Source organism: Schistocerca gregaria, chromosome 1 (assembly GCF_023897955.1).
Source record: "Schistocerca gregaria isolate iqSchGreg1 chromosome 1, iqSchGreg1.2, whole genome shotgun sequence".
Taxonomy (NCBI): Eukaryota; Metazoa; Arthropoda; class Insecta; order Orthoptera; family Acrididae; genus Schistocerca; species Schistocerca gregaria.
In genome coordinates this window covers 1,061,387,619-1,061,408,532 of record NC_064920.1, presented here as the reverse complement: position 1 = coordinate 1,061,408,532, position 20,914 = coordinate 1,061,387,619, and the positions used below count along the sequence as shown (strand labels likewise).

The window sequence follows — 20,914 nt, the reverse complement described above, 5'->3', positions numbered from 1 at the left end:
AATAAATATATGTCACGCAGAAAAATGTTGTACCAACATGTGTGTAACTAAAGGTGGGAGAGTGCTGTAGAAACAGCTCATGCCAAACAATTTTTAACAGAGATGACTACGGTAGAAAGCGAAGGACTTTTATTTAAGGTAATAAAACTGAAAGAGACACTGTAACCATATGTTGGGAATTACGCACATAATAAAAGAACTATTTATAAAAAATCTTCCACTACTCTGTGGACATGTAGGTATTCACAAACACTCTGAGCCTTCTCCAAGCGGAGAAGACTAAACCAGTTACGGAGCCTGAAGTTAACTACTGCAGTGTATCCAGCTTCGTATTTCTATGATCAGTACCCACGCAGAGCAAAGTTGTGACAAATCATTATTACGCTAAACCGATCTTTTAGAATACTTTCAATCTAAAAATTATTTCCTATTTACACTCTTTTTCATCAGGAATATAGACAATTTGTTGAAATCAGCACCAAGTCTATCAGAGGCGTTTGGTCATGTGGAGAAATAAAGAGTTTTAGTTATAGAGACGTATTAGTACACTGGCAATAACTTACTGCAAATCATCGTTCCAGTACCACCAACGTTCAGTTTGTGAGAGGCTGTCGAGGGTTATTACCTGTGAAAGGAAAAGAAAACCAAACATGAACACACGAATGCGTCGTATTGCAGCAAAAATTATCCTGTGCCACACTCTATAAATAGAATTCATACATCATCATTGTAAAGAACAGATGCCAGCACCTTATTTATGAAATACGGAAGTATTCAAATCTTCCTATGCCAAACACTTTAGCATACACAGTCACATGAAAACTTGTTTAAATAATTAAAATGATTTAAAATTACTAATTAAATACATTCTTTATAAATTGCGAATACCTTAATTATGCCATCAAGAAAATACTTACAATTTTTAAGATGAAGCAGCTAGAACAAGCCACTCCATCTTAATATACAGCGGTTAAAAACCATATAGAGGTGCGGTTTTCTCAAAGTTATAGTTCTAACGTACTGAAGTACAGTGCTTGTACAAAAATATGGAAACGCGGTGAGACATGCATGCTTCAACATAAATGAAGATGCTACCAAAGCCTGCGTTGTTGTGTTGGACCGCGAACGGCAACTGTGCTGTGTTCGCAATGAGGTGCAACTGTCAGTCGTAGTCACAACAATGTTCTGTGTAGTTGTGAGAGCATTACGTCGGATCTAAGTGAATTCGGAAGGGGCAAAATGTTGGTGCTTCCTTAAGCAAGGTAGGCGAAGTGTTTGCTTTTCATGAGACTGTATCGAAGATTTCTCCCGCATACAGGGAAAGCGCAAAAACATCATTGGTTTAAGTCACAACGCCGACCAAAGGGCGTGTTGAGTGATCACGACAAACGAGGACTGTGCCAAAACACAAGAGGACGACAGCAGCAAAAATTATTATGTCGCACTCGTGAACCGTTTCGGCACCAGAACACCACCAAGGGAGCTCCATAAGCTGGGAACTGCAAGGCATGGATGTGTGTGATGTTCTTAGCATAAGTTTAAGTAGTGCGTAAGTCAAGGGACCGATGACCTCAGCAGTTTGGTCCCTTACGAATTCACACACATTTCAACACTTGTCTCCCTGTTGAGTATTACTGCTCACATTTCTGCTGCAGATGCAGTACCATGGGTCAGAGCCATACGCCGAACACAATAGCCTTCCTTCCCGGCTGTGTCGCGTGCCCGTCCGGAGACTGTTCGTTTTTGCGACTCTACTTCCTCGTCATTAACGCTGCTAGCAATCACGTAGTGTCTACATTCCCGCCAGATATTTCTGAAATATCGCAGAGGGAACTGCCAGTTTTGCCTGCCGTTGTGGCCGAGCGGTTCTAGGCGCTTCAGTCTGGAACCGCGCGACCGCTACGGTCGCAGGTTCGAATCCTGCATCGGGTATGGATGTATGTGACTCCCTTAGATTAGTTAGGTTTAAGTAGTTCTAAGTTCTAGGGGACTGATGAGCTCAGATGTTAGGCCCCATAGTGCTCAGAGTCATTTGAACTACCAGTTTCTCGTAGCCCTATTACACGCGACCTCGTTCAAATTTTGAGAGATATTGATCATGGCGTCCTTGTAGCGTTAAAGCCATTCTTGACTAACATCAACTCACCACGTCCTATCTCAAGGGACGCTTACCACCGTTACAGAGCGCATTTACAGCAAACCTTATGTGCATCCTCTTAGTGGTCCAAGTAGCGGCAATCTTATGCGGCTGGTAAGAAATTTGAAGAGATATCTTTCAAAAGTAGAAACACGGCTACCAACTTACGTTTACGCAGCGCAATTCCTTTTTGGTGCTGCTATTTTTTTCCCTTCAGTGTACTTTGGTTGGTTGGTTGGTTGTTTTTGGGGAAGGAGACCAGAATGCGAGGTCATCGGTCTCATCGGATTAGGAAAGGACGGGGAAGGAAATCGGCCATGCCCTTTGAAAGGAACCATCCCGGCATTTGCCTGGAGCAATTTAGGGAAACCACGAAAAACCTAAATCAGGATGGCCGGACGCGGGATTGAAGCGTCGTCCTTCCGAATGCGAGTCCAGTGTCTAACTTCAGTGTACGCACCCGCTTTACGGGGTGTAGAATTGCAGTTTCTAGAGGATTCGATAGCACTGCTACAGAACCTCCGAGAGACATCAACCACGAGAGCTTCAGGGCACAACAGGTAGGAGGAACGACGACTCAATAAGACAATTCAAGGAAGGATTGTCTTAATCTCCGCAAATCTTGAAAGAAAAATGCAGGCCACTCAGAGTTTACACCTCTTGTACCATCTTCGCACTACTAAGACACTTGGGCAGATTTACTGAAGTGGACAGGCTCCCGCGTCGAGCGACGGCTGTAGTGGACTAGCGTGAAAGTTTCAGTGCTTTCGGAGTCGGGTGCTCGCAACGGTGGCAGGCCGGGCGTGTTCCGGTAATGCGCGCCTGCCCGCCTGCCTGTTACGTCCTCTCGCCCCGCTGCCAGCGGAGACAGCTCCGAATAGGGTCGGTGACCGGAAGCGAGAACCCGTCCACCGGGTCACGTCAGCCCGCGACACGCAGCCGCCATCCGGCGGGCCACACCCTGACACCCCCACCTCCTCCTACCACTCCCTCCCTTTCTCCCTCCCACGCAGCGCTGAATGCCGAACGCCGGACTGCCAGCTTCAAATCGGAGCCGCGGGCGCCGGGCGGGACATTGCGTGTGACAGCCGTCGGTCCGTGATTACTGCCGCGGAAAAGGCGCCCGCACGTGTCGGCCACACACTGCAGTTTGCTTTGTGCGATACACTGCTTCTCATCTTTGTTTCCATCGCAACACGCACTGTATTCCACCTCTTTCATTTACTTTGCTGTGGCACAAGTCGGCTTTGGCGCATCATAGGAAGACGAGTAAATGGATGTCGTGCAGATAGCCACTCCTCATCAACTATCGGGGAAGATCACACACAGCTGACTTGCTATGCGCAATGCCTACACCTACCACCGTCACACCACAGGTGAAGATCTTGCCGAGGACCCGAGAAAATTCTGCTCCTACTTAAAATCGCTAAGAGAGTCTACGGCTTGTATTCAGCCACTCGTTGACCAGCAGCCGGCAGCAGCTGACAGCAAAAGTAAAGACGAAGTTTTAAATTTCGCGTTTAAGAAATCCTTCTCGCGCGGGAATCATACAAACTTACCGTCATTTCACCATCGGATAGACTCCCGTATGGACGACGTAGTAATATTCATCCCTGGCATTGATGAACTGAAAGAGTTGAAAGCAAGCCGGCCGCGGTGAACGAGCGGCTCTAGGCGCTTCAGTCCGGAACCGCTCGACTGCTATGGTCGCAGGTTCGAATCATGCCTGGGGCATTAATGTGTGTGATGTCCTTAGGTTAGTTAGGTTTAAGTAGTTCTGAGTTCTAGGGGACTGATGACAGATGTTAAGTCCCATAGTGCTTAGAGCCATTTGAACCAACTGCAATGTTGTTGCATTAATTTGATGTGAAAGCGGTGCTGATAGACAACAAAAGCGGGTTAAAAGCTGTGAGCTGTCTGGGATTAGTTAACCTTGCAGTACTGCGCAACTGTTTCACCGGGTATCCAGTCCAGCTTGCCAAATTCTAAACCAGACTAACATTAATTATAATCTTTTAATAGTCATACGACAACCGGTGATACATATATAAAAAAAAGAGAATTTAAATAAAAAGAAATAAATCAGTTTATATTTGGAAATTTATTTTAACATTGATCATTGAAATTTCAGCATATTAAACTTCATTCATAACTAAACTGGTGCCTTATTTAGGATTCTGAAAATGTGAGATTGTAATCTTACGGAACACATCAAATATGGAGCCAAGATTGGGAAACTGCATACAACAGTGCATTCATAAAATAACACACGACGAACGTTGAAACATATGCAAGAGGAAATTAACCACAACCAACCGATTCAACTTTCACCGAAAGAAGTTACGTTCGTAGCGCAATCCTGTCTGTCATGTAATTACCACACACTGGTATACTAAATTCATACTAACTCTCTGTGAAATCTTCCCGAAAAGAATAGCTGAGGGCTACTTTGATGATTACACCGCATGAATCACGTGGTCAACTTGGTTTACACAAAGAGTGTAACTCCACAATAATTTTGATAATTGAAATAAATTAGATCGAAAAGCAATTTACAAAAGAAAAACTTCGAACTGGTTACTATCGGCTTACTATTGACCTGATGGGTCAAACAACTGAATTAACAACGTGGTACTGGTCTCACAAAGGATATCCCACGTGGGTTGAACGTAAAGAAAAGTTGCTATATTGAAAAATATTGTCAAGACGAGACGTTATAATCTCACGCACACTCGCATTTAAGATTGATGATCTTAGAGTTACTGATCAACACGTGGTTTCACTTTACTCACAAAGTAGTGACAAAGCAACTACCGGAATATATTCTGAACTTCACACTCGAAATACACTGCGTTGCATTTTAAGATAACATTGGATATTTTAGAGCTAAACCTGAAATAAAGGTGATTAAATTTTCAGTTAGGCTGAACTTAAGAAAGCCATTGTCCTATGGACTTAGCAGACACGCGCTTAGCCGGAGATCTTACACTTCAGACGCTCGCCGCGGACAGACTGCCTGGGCCCCTACCGAGGTTGCTTAACAGATACAAACGGAAGTGACCAGAGAGGCAGCTTCCTATACAAACCTGACAAGGGACGGACAGGACTATACTAAGAATAGAAACCTCTCTGCTTTTAGAAAGCGTAGCTACCTGTTCAGACGTTGGTCCTACTGTTCTCTAGCAGACATCCAGCATGCAACTAGAAATACATTTGCTCAGTCATCTCCTTACACAGAAGGGAAAGAGGATGACAGTATCTTATCATATACAGTACATAAAAGAAAGCGGATGTAGGTTCCGTATGAGACTGTGTGACATGAATTACATATAAACTGTGTTTTAAGGTGTAGTATTGTGACAGATCGTTCTTGTTTATGTGTAAAAGTAACACGTTTCACTGCTCAGTCTCCTCCCAGACAGTTAGAAACACCACAGTAAAGTGGAATTTATGCCGTAAATGACAACAGATTTCAGAAATTAACATGAAAGGAATACAACAGAGACCTTTCACAATTTTTGAAAGAACTGAAGGCAAATAAATAACCAGGTCCAGATGTAATCCCAATTCGGATTTACTGAGAGTACTGTACTGCATAAACGTAGGCTTCCGCAGCCATTGTCACTCTCAACCAAATTTTTCTGGGTTTGTGACCGCATTCTCAATATTTAAAATTACCGACGTTTCGGTCACTGTTGCAAGTGATCTCCTTCCCAGTGGTTTTTTACTGCTGAATGAGAAAACTTATTTCTCTTATACACATGCAGACGTGGCTGTTACCTAATTCTGATAGGCTGTTGAGGGTGAAGGGAGGGATGTTAGAAGTTCTTTATATGTGCTTTTATTATTTCTTTTCATTGGTGGCAAAAAAAAATAATAAAAACACCAATAAACAACTTTAAACATCCCTCTCCTTCATCCTTAACAATCTATCAGAATTAGGTAACAGCCCGTCTGCACATATATAAGAAACGAAGTTCTCTCATTCAGCAGCAAACTAAAACATCCTAAAGAAGATCACCTGTAGCAGTGACTGAAACGTCGGTATTTTTCATGCTGACAATGCGGTCACAAACCCAGAAAAATTTTCATCAGGTCGCCCTCCATTTAGAGGCTGTTGCACGCAGCGACCGTTATTTTGGTTTGTAAATTATAGGTTTTAATTATCAGTCGTCATTTGGAATTTTTATTGACAGATCTAGATTTCAGCTAGCAATTCTCAATGCACTATCCTTCTGTGTTCAATGAACTGTGTACAAAGCCAGACCAACAGGCATTACATGCACTGACCAAAGAAGGATAGTGCATTGAGAATGGCTAGCTGCTAGCTGAAATCTAGATCTGCCAATAAAAATTCCAAATGACGACTGATAACTTAAATCTATTATTTACAAATCAGAAAAATTTTGATGACAGTACCCTTACTAGCCTGAATTTGTCATGAATCTCTCGCCCAGCACGAAGTCCCAAGTGACTGGAAAAAAAAGGGGCAGGTGTCTCGAGTATATAAGAAGGGTAAAAGAACGGACCCGCAAAATTACAGACACATATCCTTGACTTCTTTTTGCTGCAGAAACTTTGAACATATTCTCAGTTGGAATATAGTAAACTTTCTTGACACCGAGGAGCTTATGTCCGCGAATCAATTGGTTTTAGAAAGCATCGCTCTTACGAAACTCTGCTTGCCCTTTTCTCACATGATACACTGCAAACTATGCATGCATGGCAACAGGATGATTCCATAATCTTGGACTTCCGTAAACCATCTGACACGGTGCCACACTGCCACCGAGCGAGGTGGCGCAGTGGTTAGCACATTGGACTCGCATTCGGGAGGACGACGGTTCAATCCCGTCTCCGGCCATCCTGATTTAGGTTTTCCGTGATTTCCCTAAATCGTTTCAGGCAAATGCCGGGATGGTTCCTGTGAAAGGGCACGGCCGATTTCCTTCCCATTCCTTCCTTAACCCGAGCTTGCGCTCCGTCTCTAATGACCTCGTTGTTGACGGGACGTTAAACACTAACCACCACCACCGCCACACTGCCAACTGTTATTGACGGTACAAGCATACGGAATAAGTTGAGAGGTAAGTGGGTGGCTCGAAGACAGAAACCAGTATGTTCTCCTCGGCGACGAGTGTTTATCAAAGATAAGGGTATCGCCAGGAGTGACACAGGGAAGCGTGAGAGGACCGCTGTTATATTCTGTAAACATAAATAAATAATCTGCGGACAGGGTATGTAGCAGTCTGCAGTTGTTTCTTGGTGATACTGCGGTGTACGGGATGGTGGCGTCGTTGAGTGACTGTAAAAGGATACAAGATGATTCAGACAAAATGTTTAGTTTGTCTGGTGATTGGCAACTACCTCTAAATGTAGAAAAGTGTAAGTGAAAGCAGATGGACAGGAAAATCAAACACATAATGTGCAATGTCGATTAAATATCTAGGAATACCGTTGCAAAGCAATATGAAATGGAATGAACATTTAATAGTTGTCGTAGGGACGACAAATGGTCGACTTCGTTTGATGAGAGAATTTTAGGAAAGTTTGGTTCATCTGTAAAGGAGACAGCATATAGGACGCTGGTGCGACTCACTCTTGCGTATTGCTTGAGTGTTTTCGATCCGCACCAAGTCGGATTAAAGAAAGATATCAAAGCAGTCACATGCGGACTGCTAGATGTATTGCTTGCAGGTTCGATCGACACGCAAGTATTACGGAGATGCTTCGGGAAGTCAAATGGGAATCCTTTGAGGGAAGACTTTCTTTTCGACGAGCACTCTTGTGAAAAGTTATAGAACCGGCATTTGAGGCCGACTGCAGAACGATTCGTCTGCCACCAACGTAAATTTATTGTCAACAACTGAGACATCTTGCGGACGCAATCGCAGAGCTACGACCAGGAGTACTGCGTGTTGGGACGGTACTACGTGATAACGCACGCCCTCATTCAGCTAGACATTGTATAGTAGCTGTGTTGGGATATCGTTCCGCAACCACTTTATTCACCTTTTCCGCTGTCTAGCGAACAACCTTCACGAAACTTCCTTTCCTTATGAAAACGCGCTCCGAGCATGTATCGCAGAGTCCCTTGCGTCAAAACCATGTGATTTCCACAGTCGCAGAATCGGTAAGTTACCCCAGCGTTGGCAGACTGTTATTGTTAGTGAAGAAGAATATACAATTTATGACTAGTCCCTGTTACGTGTACCTGTTGTCCTTATTTAACTTAAAGTAAAACGCGACGAACTTATTCATCACGTAATAGCTTTCTTTGTTGTTCCGATAGTAACCTTACATTATTGCTGCTTGCAGGAGTAAAATGCAAGTACACTTTCGTAACCATCACTTTTTGTACAATTAGGCAGTTAAAAAAAAGAGTAATCCCGTTATTTGTCCCACAGGACTACGTGATGCTGACCTGCCACTGCGTCACCCTGCGCCATATGGCTTCATTTGGGTGCTGTATGGGGAGACATGTAATCAGAGAGGTTGTCGGCTTTGCTGACTTTAGGGCCGCCACATCTCACTGAAGTACGCGCTCTGTTGGCCTCACAAAGCTGAGTGCACCCAGTTCGGAGTCCACGAGGAAAAAAGCTCCCTGGGGTTACCGGGAATTGGACCCGGGTCCTCAACATAAGCACTGACCAACTATCCTACGGACGTAGACATGTAGGCAGTAGGTTCCCAAATAACTGAGTTCCTTTGAGAATGACAGCAAATGACTGGTGGTTCCTATGCCTGCAAATTTTGATACGTCTTACTGCGCGTTTTAGCGTCAAGTTGTAAAGTGGGATAGAAGTTTCTAAATTTACGACTTTATAAAACGTGGTAACGTGGCTGCTGCATTACTGGTCTCGCAGAATACGCGCCAGCGGCTCCGTGTTGGTGGGGAGGGAATGATTCAGAGTGGGCACGGCAGGATGAATGGTGTGTGTGTGTGTGTGTGTGTGTGTGTGTGTGTGTGTTCAGGGGATATGGCGGATTATGGACCTTGGTCCGCGTAACCCCACATGTGTGTGTGTGTGTGTGTGTGTGTGTGTGTGTGTGTGTGTGTGGACGCCTCCCAGGGCTGGCGGGCCGCCAGGTCAACAGAGTGCTCACCTCATCACACCGCGGCCTTCAGCTGTTCAGCTTACACACCAACAAATCATACCTGTCCTGCAAAAAAATACCTATGTTCCTGACAAACATTGCACTATCAACGTATAACAGACTTGTGTGATAGTGCGCCAATGATCTACAAAGAGAAGAATGTGCGTAAAAATGTCCAACACAGAAGGATGCACAAAGTTCGGTGATGGTACTGTAATTCAAAATCAAACAAAGAAACAAATAAACTGTCTTTCTTCTTTTCTGAAGAACTTTCCATTGTCTACATAGTCGACGCTGTCAGAATATTTCGAAAAGTTTGTTCCATACGCGTGTCACTTGGAAATGAACTATGTCGAAGCAAGGAGCGTAAAAATAACATGGAGGGCAATAACTTGAAGCTTTGATGAAATACACATATTAAAAATGCATTTCATATACACTGAAGAGACAACGACACTGGTACACCTGCCTAATATCGTGTAAGGCCCCTGCGAGCACGTAGGAATGACGCAACATGACGTGGCATGGACTCTACTAATGTCTGAAGTGGTCCCAGAAGGAATTAACAACAAGAATCCTGCAAGATTGTCCTTAAGAGTACGAAGCGGTGGAGATCTCTTCTGAACAGCACGTTGCAAGGCATCCCACATGTGCTCAGTAATGGTCATGTCTGGGGAGTTTAGTGGCCAGTGGAAGTGTTTAAACTCAGATGAGTGTTGCTGGAGCCACTCTGCAGCAATTCTGGAAGTGTGAGGCATCGCATTGTCCTGCTGGAGTTGCCCATGTCCCTCGGAACGCACAAAGGACATGAATTAATGCAGGTGATCAGACAGGATGCTTACGTACGTGTCACCTGTCAGAGTCGTACCTAGACGTATCATTGGTCCCATATCACTCCAACTGCACACGCCCCACACCATTACATAGTCTCCACTAGCTTAAACAGTTCCCTGCTGACTTGCAGGGTCCATGGATTCATGAGGTTGTCTCCATACCCGTACACGTCCATCCACTCGATACAATTTGAAGCGACATTCCTCCGCCTAGGCAACATATTTCCAGTCCAATGACAATGTTCACGGGCCCAGGCAAGGCTAAAAGTGTGTCGTGCAGTCATAAATGTTACACAAGTTGGCCTTCGGCTCAGATAGCCCATATCGATGATATTTCATTGAATGGTTCGCACGTTGACACTTGATGATGGCCCAACATTGAAATTTGCAGCAATTATCGAAAGGGTTGCACTTCTGTCACTTTGAACGAGTCTCATCTGTCGTCGTTGGTCCCATTCTTGAAAGATCTTTTTCCGGCCGCAGCGATGTCAGAGATTAGATGTTTTACCGGATTCCTCATATTGACAGTACACTCGTGAAATGGTCATACGGGAAAATCCCCGCTTCTCGCTACCTCGGAGATGCTGTGATCCATCGCTCATGCGCCGACTACAGCACCACGTTCAAACTCACTTAAATCTTGATAACCTGCCGTTGTAGCAGCAGTAACCGATCTAACAACTGCACCAGGCACTTATTGTCTTATATAGGCGTTGCCTATCGCAGCAACATATTCTGCCTGTTTGCATATCTCTGTATTTGAATACGCATGCCTATGCCACTTTCTTTGGCGCTTCAGTGTAATTTATTGACCCTGCGGAACAGAATGCAAAGTATTAGAGACTATGTAGTTCTCGCGAAACCTTATTCCTACTGGGAGACCCGGTATTCGGAGAATACTGTGCGAAAAATATTCTTGTGATCCCTACGCGAAATACAAGCACACCTGACAAAAAATTAGTCACCCCAAGACAAATAGTTACAAGCATCATTTAATAATGACTAAATCGCCCCTGGAGTTGTTAACCGCCTCGATTACCTTCAGAAGCGAGTCCACAAGGTTGTAGGGTACGTCGCATCCCGGTTGTGACACCGGCTGAGGACTGGATCGTTCATTTCGACCAAATTGCGGGCATGCTGATGTCGGCATATTACCCGCTGTTCCACTATGTCCCACAGGTTTTCTAAGGGTACAAGTCAGGTTATTTTGCAGGCCAGTCGAGATGTAACACGACAGGGAAGTGCTCAGAAAACCATTCACATGCTCTTCCAGCCCAATGAACTATGCTGCTATTGTCATTATGTGCCGGCGTAAGCAATGGCCTCTTGCGAGGTGACCGGCTTCAAATGTTTATTGCATGCAGTTTCTTTCGCAATGTTCTCTCGCCAAGAGGTGGGAAAGGACCTTCGTTCACTACCCGCTATAATTCGTACTACATTTGGAAGCGATTCTGATTCACAAGCCGTTAAACACGTCTCCGGCCCCCCTCCATTAGGACCTTTTTCCGACCACGATTCTGACAGTGAGTTTCGTTGGCACGTGTGTTACGCCACTGCTTACAGATACATGGATCAGTCCGCCGCGAAACCCAAACAAATCCAGCAAGTTCACGCACCGTATGGCCGAGACACTGCCAAACACGTTTGCCCATTTTGCCACTGTCAGGTCCTCACAGGTACTCTTTACATATAATGTCCTCCTGAAACACCAATGTCTTACTGATCGCTGCCTACTGCCTTATGCTCACGTGGAGGGACTGCACTGCAGAATCTGTGAAGGCTTCACGATTCATCTGTGAGTGCGCACTGGGGTGACAAATTTTTAGCCCGGAGAGCTTTCGATGGTAGTTGCGTACGGTAGGAGAGGTCACTGTGTGTATAAAAGCATGTAGACAGTCATTTCTCCCTCGTTCAATATGCACTGATGATATTAGTGCTGTTTAGCCTTAACCGTGCACTGTACCGTGGCTTGCAGAGCATATATGCAGTTGCAGAATGATTCGCCTATGGCCTGGGACTCTGCTGCTGCTCGGCTATCGACCGGCGCTTGGCTTCTCCCTGGACTGCTGGCTGCCATGCACCCCCCCCCCCCCCCCCTCTACACACCGGCTGGCCCCACACACACTCTGGACAGCGTAAATAATTCCCTCCCCCGCTGGCTAATGTGCGTTGCCTGACTGTGTCCGCCACAGCTCTGAAACTCCTCTCTTCTCCACTCCACTCGTCAAATATTTACGGCCAGGTAATTCCTGGCTGATTAGGGAAATGGCTGTAGAGCCAGCTTCCAGCGCACCAGTCCTCACGTTCCAAGTTTGCCAGTGTCCCTACCACTGGATGCCGGAGCACACCACTGGAAATAACGATGAAACAGTATATTTCAAATTCTTAAGTGATTATATTAATTAGAACCTCAATTGGAACCCACTTGATGGAAAGATTTTAAAGAGTCTGCAACTTTTGCGTAAATAATTTCGTGTGATTCAATGGCCTTGTGCACGTCTTTCTACTTGGACGTCACTTCGGCGACTTGTGCGTCCCTAACCTAACCCAATTATCCAACCGGGCAAAGGTTTCTGGCGACTCGTCACATCATTGAGAGGTTAAGTCTAGGTTTAACACGAAGACTGAGAAATTCGTGGTCCGACCGAGATTCCATCCCGCAACTTCTCGGTTTTCAGACACGCGCGTTAACGCTAGACAATCAGGCCCGAAGCAACTTTTGCTTTACAGCTAGTACATCACATTTTTAGATGAAAGTGTCAACATTTTACTACGCCAAATTTCATCCGCTAATCACTTACGATATATTTTGGGATAACACATCAATGAAGCAGAAAGTTTTTGTTGCACAGAGACGTGTAATAAGGAGGTGTGCCGTCCGCTATAGATCCTCTCGTAGACAATTCTTTAAAATATTTCATTTATTTATATAGGCTTTGGTTTCAAGAACATGTAACCAACCACAGTTTGAACACATCCGTAACAACTGTCAGTTTGGATTATCATCTGTGTACAAATTTTAATGCTGTCAATAGCAAGAGAAATATAAATTTTACACAATTAATATCGATACACTACACTTATTTAAGCGCAAAATTTAATTTAACCGCTGTTACAACAAAATGCGTATTATTTTAATCAAATAACTGTGTGCAAATTTACTTCGCTTGATTACAGATACGCTTCGCCTTGTGTGTTCGGGTACATCCTTCAGGCAATGCAAATCTTCCTTTCCGCTCTGTCCCTTTTTTAAACAGTTGGTCATACTGGTAACAGTTTCAAAGTGCCTTTATTCTATAACGAAGTTTGCTGTCAACAATCACTCTCAGGTGCAAATTCTAAATGTAATACTAGAAAGAGAAATGACGTATACTAATCATTACTCGGCATTAGTTTGGTACAGACAGAAGTGAGGTATTTAGCCATAAAAAATTTTGGGCACACATCCAGTGACGCAAAAATTTAACGTTCAGAGTGGTCCGTTTTGATCCATAATGGGGAATAAATCTAGATGGACATGAGATACAGCAAAATGTTTTTAGATAGAAGTTGTAGGTGGCAAGCATGGCTGATAATGGCAGTGATTACGGTGATGGTCAAGATGATATGGAGTTAAAGTTATCTTTTTTTTAAAAAAAATGGGAACACAAATATTTAAAATATGGAAAGAATGGCAAATTTTACGTAAAAAATGATACATTATTCAAATAAAAAATTGGCATCACACGGCGTTACAATTCTCTCACCGTAGAAAAATCGCTGGTAGAAACAGGAATCAAACCCGGATACTACGTATAGCAGCGCGACACGCCAACAACTGAGCTAAGGGCACCAACTACGGAGCCGTACTCTCGGTGAAAAGGGAATTTCACCCGCTGAAACGGAGAACGCAAAATGCCTTTTGTTTCGCAACGTACAATGGCTAACGAGCGAGCGATTTAAGACTCCAGGTAGACCCCTACCGGGAACCAAATCAATAGGAAACTTAGAAATGGAGGCTAGGTAAAGTTTTACGGCAGTTATTCTGAAAGCAAGATCCGATCGGTTGCGAAATGGAAGCCACAGAGAAAATCGGATGAAACTTTGAATAGATGTGTTGGGCAGTTTCTCTAGTATTCCCGACGCGATCGCGTCACGTCGCTCTTTTCATTTCTGGGCTCTCAATGAACACGTAAAGATGCCTAGAAAGTGTTGTCTCAAGTACGAGTGCCTGCTGAGAAATTTGCCCTGATTTCATGCAGCCACACATAACGTAGCTGTCACGCATTTCCTTTTTCATGACAATTCTCGGCCGCACACTGCAGGGGCAACGAGGACAATCTGCAGCGTTTTCGACGGGAAGTGCTTGATCACCCACCATACAGCCCGGACTTGCCTCTCTGCTCACATAAACCGCTGGCTACGACAACACCATAAGCCGCAGACCGGTGTATGGAAGTGGCGGAAAGCACAGACGGTTGTCTGGAAATTGGTACAAGGTTGCGACAACCGTCGAAGTCGAAGCGGTGACTATGTGTGGAAGTAACTCGAAGCTGTAACTGTTGCGACTAAACCATTTTTTATTTCCTGTGGTTTCAATTTCGCGACCGATCGGACCTTACTTTCCGAATAACCTTCGGAGTTTCGTTGCTTTAGTTAAAGTGTGCTTCATTCATCGTAGAAGTAATCTTGTCAAACTGGCGACGATTTTTCGCTTTAAAGGGTGAACAACATTCAACATCGTCATCGTCGTCGTCGTCGTCGGACGCTGTGGCCGAGCGGTTTCGGGGCTTTAGTCCGGATCCACGCTGCTGATACGGTCGCAGGTTGGAATCCTGCCTCGGGTATTGATGTGTGTCATGTTCTAAGGTCAGTTAGGTTTAGGTAGTTCTAAGTCTAGGGAACTGATGAGCTCAGATGTTAAGTTCCATAGTCCTTAAAGCCATCATCATCAGGGTGCTCCTTGTAATCGTCGTCATTAAGATCAGGCTGTACAATCACGATGGTCTGTGTCTGAAATAGTCTCCCAGTTCAAACCGTATCGAGTCTCAGTTGAAACTCAGGCTCTGGACAGTATTCACCATCTTGATCGCCAAGAGGTGTTTGAGTGACGGGAAGTCTCTCTCAGGCAGTAGTGGAGTGGTCATCTTGCTCGCGGTAGACACAGCTCCTAACGAGGTGGGGGTGGAAGGGACCAAACACCAAAGTCATCAATCCCATCGGATTAGGGAACGATGGAGAAGGAAGTCGGACGTGCCCTTTCAAAGGAACCATCCCGACATTTAACTGAAGTGATTTCAGGGAAATCATGGAGAACCTACATCAGGATTTCCGGACGCGTATCTGAACCGTCGTCCTCGCGAATGCGAGTCCAGTGTGCTAACCACTGCGCAACCTCGCTCGGTCCTAACTATTTAGATTAACAATATCTTTCAAAGACTGAGTTTTAACCGAAAGTTGACATAGTCTGACAATGAACATCAAGAATATTTCTTCACACGGGCGCAGCAGCAAGAGTTCTCCGTGCCCAATAAGAGAGCTTTCGTTTCAACGATCCTGTGATCACACCTGCCGGCAACTGCAATCAACGTCAATGGTGTATGCTCCATTCAGACTGGTTCACTGAACCGCGCTCACTCTTTCAGAGAACGAAAGTGCGCATTACCCGCAACGGATTTGCAGTTGTTTGAGGGGCCCACGGCACCGCTGTAATACCCTCAGAACCCGGGCGTGCCGTATCAATGAGCGGCGCTAGCAGGGCATTCCAGCGGCGACGAAGCACGCGTGTGCTGGGCGTGGCGCCGTGCAGCCGGCCACACAATGGGTCGTGAGGCGGGGGCGGCACCAACTGTAGAGCCAGGCTCATCCACTGGGCAGCCGCAAGGAACTCCCTCCCATCCAGGAAACAAAGCTGAAGCGGGCATAACGCCACCAAAACAAATCTCCTCACTACTTAGGTATCGTATACTTCATGAGAGACATCACTTTAGACAAGCAGCCTCTTGTGACATCTATGACCGCCTTTGGCTCTAAATAGTAAAGCACATGTCTTTTTACACTGGAAGAATGAATTAGGAACCGCCTTCACTCACAACGTTTAGTGTTTTATTAAGTATACGATGCGTTTTAAACCCAGTGGGTCCATCAGGTGTAATTTATTTCTTTTTTTTCCCTCTTGACTGAGGTGAAATGCATCTCTGCCCCCGCCTCCCGACCCAAAGGTGAAATGCATTTTTGCATTTCATCTCATTCAAGAGTAAAAAATAAAGCATGTATGAAGACAAATTAAACCTGATGATGAACCCACATGGTCTGAAACGCATCGTATACCTAATAAAACACGAAAAGTTGTGACTGAAGGCGTTTTCTAATTCATACTTTCAGTGTATCGAATACATTCGCATTTGGAGTTGGAAAATATGGATAAGAAACAATTTTTTATTTATCGCCTGATGACGCGTTTAGGCAGAGCCCCATCATCAGATGCACGAGAAAAGACATTAAAAGACATTCATTGCAACAACGCACTCAAAATGAGGAACATATCTGCCAACATCAACAGAAAGTACCTAATCACTTGCCACTCCATTTCGAAAACACCATCAGTGCTCTGACAGTTTGACAGTGTCAGACGCGCTGTACTCCTTGGTTCAATTTCAACATCCTTTTTAGTATCAATTTGTAAATTCAATTGTTGACATTTTTATAGTGTAATCTAATGACAGATCTGGATGTTAGAAGTGTTTCCTGCTACTATGCCATTACTTGGTAGCGACTCCTTTCAATGGTTTTAAGTATCCCCGCTCCATTCCTTCCAGAATGTTAATTCCTAAATTTATTCAGGTTCTTGTGATTTTCATTTTCCAGCAATGTTTATGTAAGCGTTTTGGTTGACGTTTATGTACTCAGTCATTTTGATTCGTGCCACATCCTTTGTTAAAATTCCAGCAGCTTTTGAATGTCGTAGCTGTCTTGCTAGTGACTTCTTTATTACCAACTGCCATGCGTGATGCCGTCGGTGTTAGCGTTACTCACTCAAACTATTGGCAAAACTCTTGTTTACGGAATGGAGTAAGAAGTGACAAGATACTTTGTGTTTATTTTATCAGGCACGTTTCCCAGATTTAGTGAGTTGTTGCGATTTGTGCCTTTTAGTGTCTTGCCTGTTATTGTACTGCTAATTTGACGATGTGGTTCTCCCGAAAGGCGCCACCAGAGGATAAACAGAAAATAATTTTGGCGGCCAAGACGAATGTATCACCATCTGCATACTGAGAAAAAAGCTTTTGGTAATATTTAACCGACGAAAGGCGAAAGTACGAAATGTAGTAAATGAAGCAGGTGGAAGGCAATGAAGACTTTTAAACAGTGTACAAAACAGCTAAACAGAAGCTTAGATATCTGAGGGAAAGATATATGCTGCTAACAGGAAAATTAAAGAGACCTTTGGAAATCAGTTATGAACAATGCCGAATCATAATTTGAGACAGTCATATTTGAAAAATATTGACATGAATTATTTACAGAAAGAAGGAGAAACGTAGAAACAGAGCCCGGGCAAGATCAGTCTGGGTTCCGAAGAAACACTGGAACTCGCGAGGCAATATTGACACTACGACCTACCTTAAAAGGACGGTTAAAGAAAAGTGCACCAATGTTTATAGCATTTATAGATTTAGAGAGAGATTCTGACAATTCAGCCTGGAACTCAGCCTTTGGAATTCTGCAGACAGGGAGCGAAAGGTTATTTGCAACTTGTACCAGACTGCAGTTATAAGAGTCGAAGGACACGGAGGGGAATCAGTGTTTGGGAATAAAGCGAGAGAAAGGTTTACCCTATCCCCATGTTATTCATCCTGCACAGGAAATTAAGAATAAATTAGGAAAAGAAATTAAAGCTTGTAGATACAAAACAAAAATTTTACCTTTTGTCGATAACATAATTTCGTCAGACATAAATGTCACGAAAGATTAGTTAAACAAGATGGATAGTCTCTTGAAAATAAATATGTAACATGAAGACAATGAAGTAAAATTGAGTAATGGAGTGTAGTCGAACTCAATCAGTGATGATGACAGGAAAGGATTCCACTGCTTGTGGTAACAATTACAGGCGGTTATGCAGTATAGAAAGATTAAAATTCGCTGCATAATCGTGGCACGTTCTGTAACACAGGGCGTTTCGTAACCGTGAGAAAATGAGGGTTTCTAATTACATCCGCGTGAAGTAACCCGTCTTCCTCGTTTTACTTGAATTACGGTGACGTACTCGGTTTCCGGGAGAGACAAGACAAAAGAATATCGGTGCCTCGGCAGAGTACTTTCGCGCACCTTACCGTCTACAGACCCTTATTGGCGTAAGGAACTTTTTCCTCAGAGAAGATCGCTAGAAACAAGAGAAAATAATGAGGTGCACCTGGACTATTTTTGCAGATATCCCGCCTGACAAGGTTACAGAATACATCACAGAAGGACAGAAACAAACTTTTCTGACTTTCACGTAACAACGTTTTGTCTGAAAGCTTACATCTCATTAGTACAATAACACCAATATGGGTATTTAGTTTGTTATAACTAACAATCTCACAGCACATTCGGTTTGGAAAATGAGACTATACTAACGTGAATACTCGGAGGTGTTTCACATTTCAGTTGTCAAAAATGACTTAACATCTGAGGTCATCAGTCCCCTACACTTAGAATTACTTAAACCTAACTAACCTAAAGACATCACACACACCCATGCCCGAGGCAGGATTCGAACCTGCGACCGTAGCAGCAGCGCGGTTCCGGACTGAAACGCCTAGAACCGCTCGGCCAAAGCGGCCGGCCATTTCAGTTAACTCCTAAAAAAATGTTTCATAGTATTTTTTTAGTCTAGTATGAGTTTTACAAAAACTGGAAACAAATTATTTTTCCTCTGAGGTTTAAGAGGTTCAGCATTAATTATTCCGTAAATTTTATGTCTAGTAATGTAACAGTAAGCCATATTCGCTTTGTTACGATTCTGTGACGGTGACGCATACAGTGCAAGATATGCATCATCATTTAAAAAATATAAATGACCTCCTGACTGCTTCTATGGAATCTTGTTTTGTGGCGCCGCTACAAAATGTCTCTCGTGCTGTCAGCACTGTTGGAGATCATTGCTGGATGGTTTAGCAATCTATAAATGCAAAACCCCATCCTCAAAAATGATATTCTTCTAAAGGATAAACGACATGTGCAAAACTTGGCCCAATAGTGGAAAACAAATTGCAAACCATGGAATGTCCAAATTATTCTTTACGAAACAGAGTTGAAACGACATGAAATGGGCATTGAAAAAGTTTATGAACGGTAAAAATCCTTCGAAATAACAGAACATGGCATTTCAATCGATTTACAATTTTCTGAGTGATTCCTTGTCGCCTGTTACTGTCAATTTACAGTTTTTTCCGCAGTCAAACCCAAAGAGATGGAACCTTTTTTAGCGCTCCCTTCGGTGTCGCCCGGTACTACGCTACAGACGCAATCCTTTACTTTTCCCGTAGCTGTTTCGAAAGTTAGACCACTCTTGAAGCTAATTATCGAAACGGCGCCTCCTCCCACGCAACTGATAGTCTGATATTACGTTATTGGTACACAGTGTGATTTAATTACGTAGGAATACCAAATATACCGAGAAATATGCAAAAAAGACCGAAATCGTGTGAATAACGAAGGACCAGAGATGAAACTATCCACTTTTTATTAGATAGTTGTGTTTTCCGGTGAATCAAAGGGCTACTCTAGATTTTTGAAACTAGTACGCGTATTTTTTACTGCGTGTTCATCTATGAGCAAAGGCGTCATCAACTCTGTCCTTCAAACACTCCTTTTTATCTTCCTTTTCCTATATAATTTATAAAAACTCACTTTGTACATGACCTGGAATAGTACAGATTAGAAGAGGAGACATTTAGTCTAAACTTACAGCAGTATTATTACTAGCCTTCCCTGTACGTTCGGCTGTGCGTTCTCTTTACTGATAAACTCTTACGCAACGTGGTAAAACGAATCGTGAGACTGTATTCTCAACGTCAAACGTAGAGCAGAAAGCATGTTGTCGTCTGTTAGAGGCCACTTCGCCAACTAGCGCGTTTTTGTGATGAAGAGATGAAATGTTAGGACAACACGAACACCCAGCCCCCAAGCGAAGAAAAGCTCCGACCGGTCGGGAATCGAACTTCTGCAGCCTAGAGGCAACGACGCTAAAAATTAGACCATGAGCTACCAATAACGTTTCTTCCTGATTCACCATAAATTAATGTCGTCTGAAATTGGTTTTCTACAGGATATTCCATTTTATTTACTACTTAAGACTGTCGACTGCTGTCAGGGATAACTCGCATACTTTAAAATTGCAGAATGGAACACAGGTTGAAGTAAAGCACAGTCCAATACTAAACCCAATGTCGGATTTGAAACCGCTTCATTTCGATTAAAATTTGGAGCCTCCTACCGGCACAGCCGCCATCGTCATCAGGAGTAAAACCACTTTCTTCTGTTCCTTTTATTCGAAAAGACGGTGCTTAAAGTGCGGGAAGATTTTATCCAGGCAAGACGCTGTGAAACACTCCGAGGACGGAAAGTGACGTTTTTTATTAGCAGGAGTTGAAGGCCTGTATTGAAAGTCTAGCTACAACATGATACTATTTCGCAAAAATGAATGAATACAACAAACCAGTCCGGCTAATACTCAATAACACTGTGTTTGGTACTAATTATACAAAAACACAACCTCCCCTCGCCAGTGCAGTTGTGACAAACCTCTTAAAATCTACGGATGCATTTGTACTTAAAAAATTTTCTTCGCGTCACATTTGATTCACTGACAAGATGGCCA

The 20,914-nt window shown here is 43.7% G+C and overlaps 1 protein-coding gene across 1 annotated transcript in view; it reads right to left on the bottom strand.

Moving 5' to 3' along the window:
- Positions 1-535: 535 nt before the first annotated feature.
- LOC126281296 (rap guanine nucleotide exchange factor 6-like) overlaps positions 536-20,914 on the bottom strand; it is a 758,425-nt gene continuing 738,046 nt past the window's right edge. The window contains exon 6 of the mRNA XM_049980129.1: positions 536-625. Coding sequence (XP_049836086.1) covers positions 622-625 — 4 coding nt within the window. The 3' untranslated portion in view covers positions 536-621. The remainder of the gene's footprint in view (positions 626-20,914) is intronic.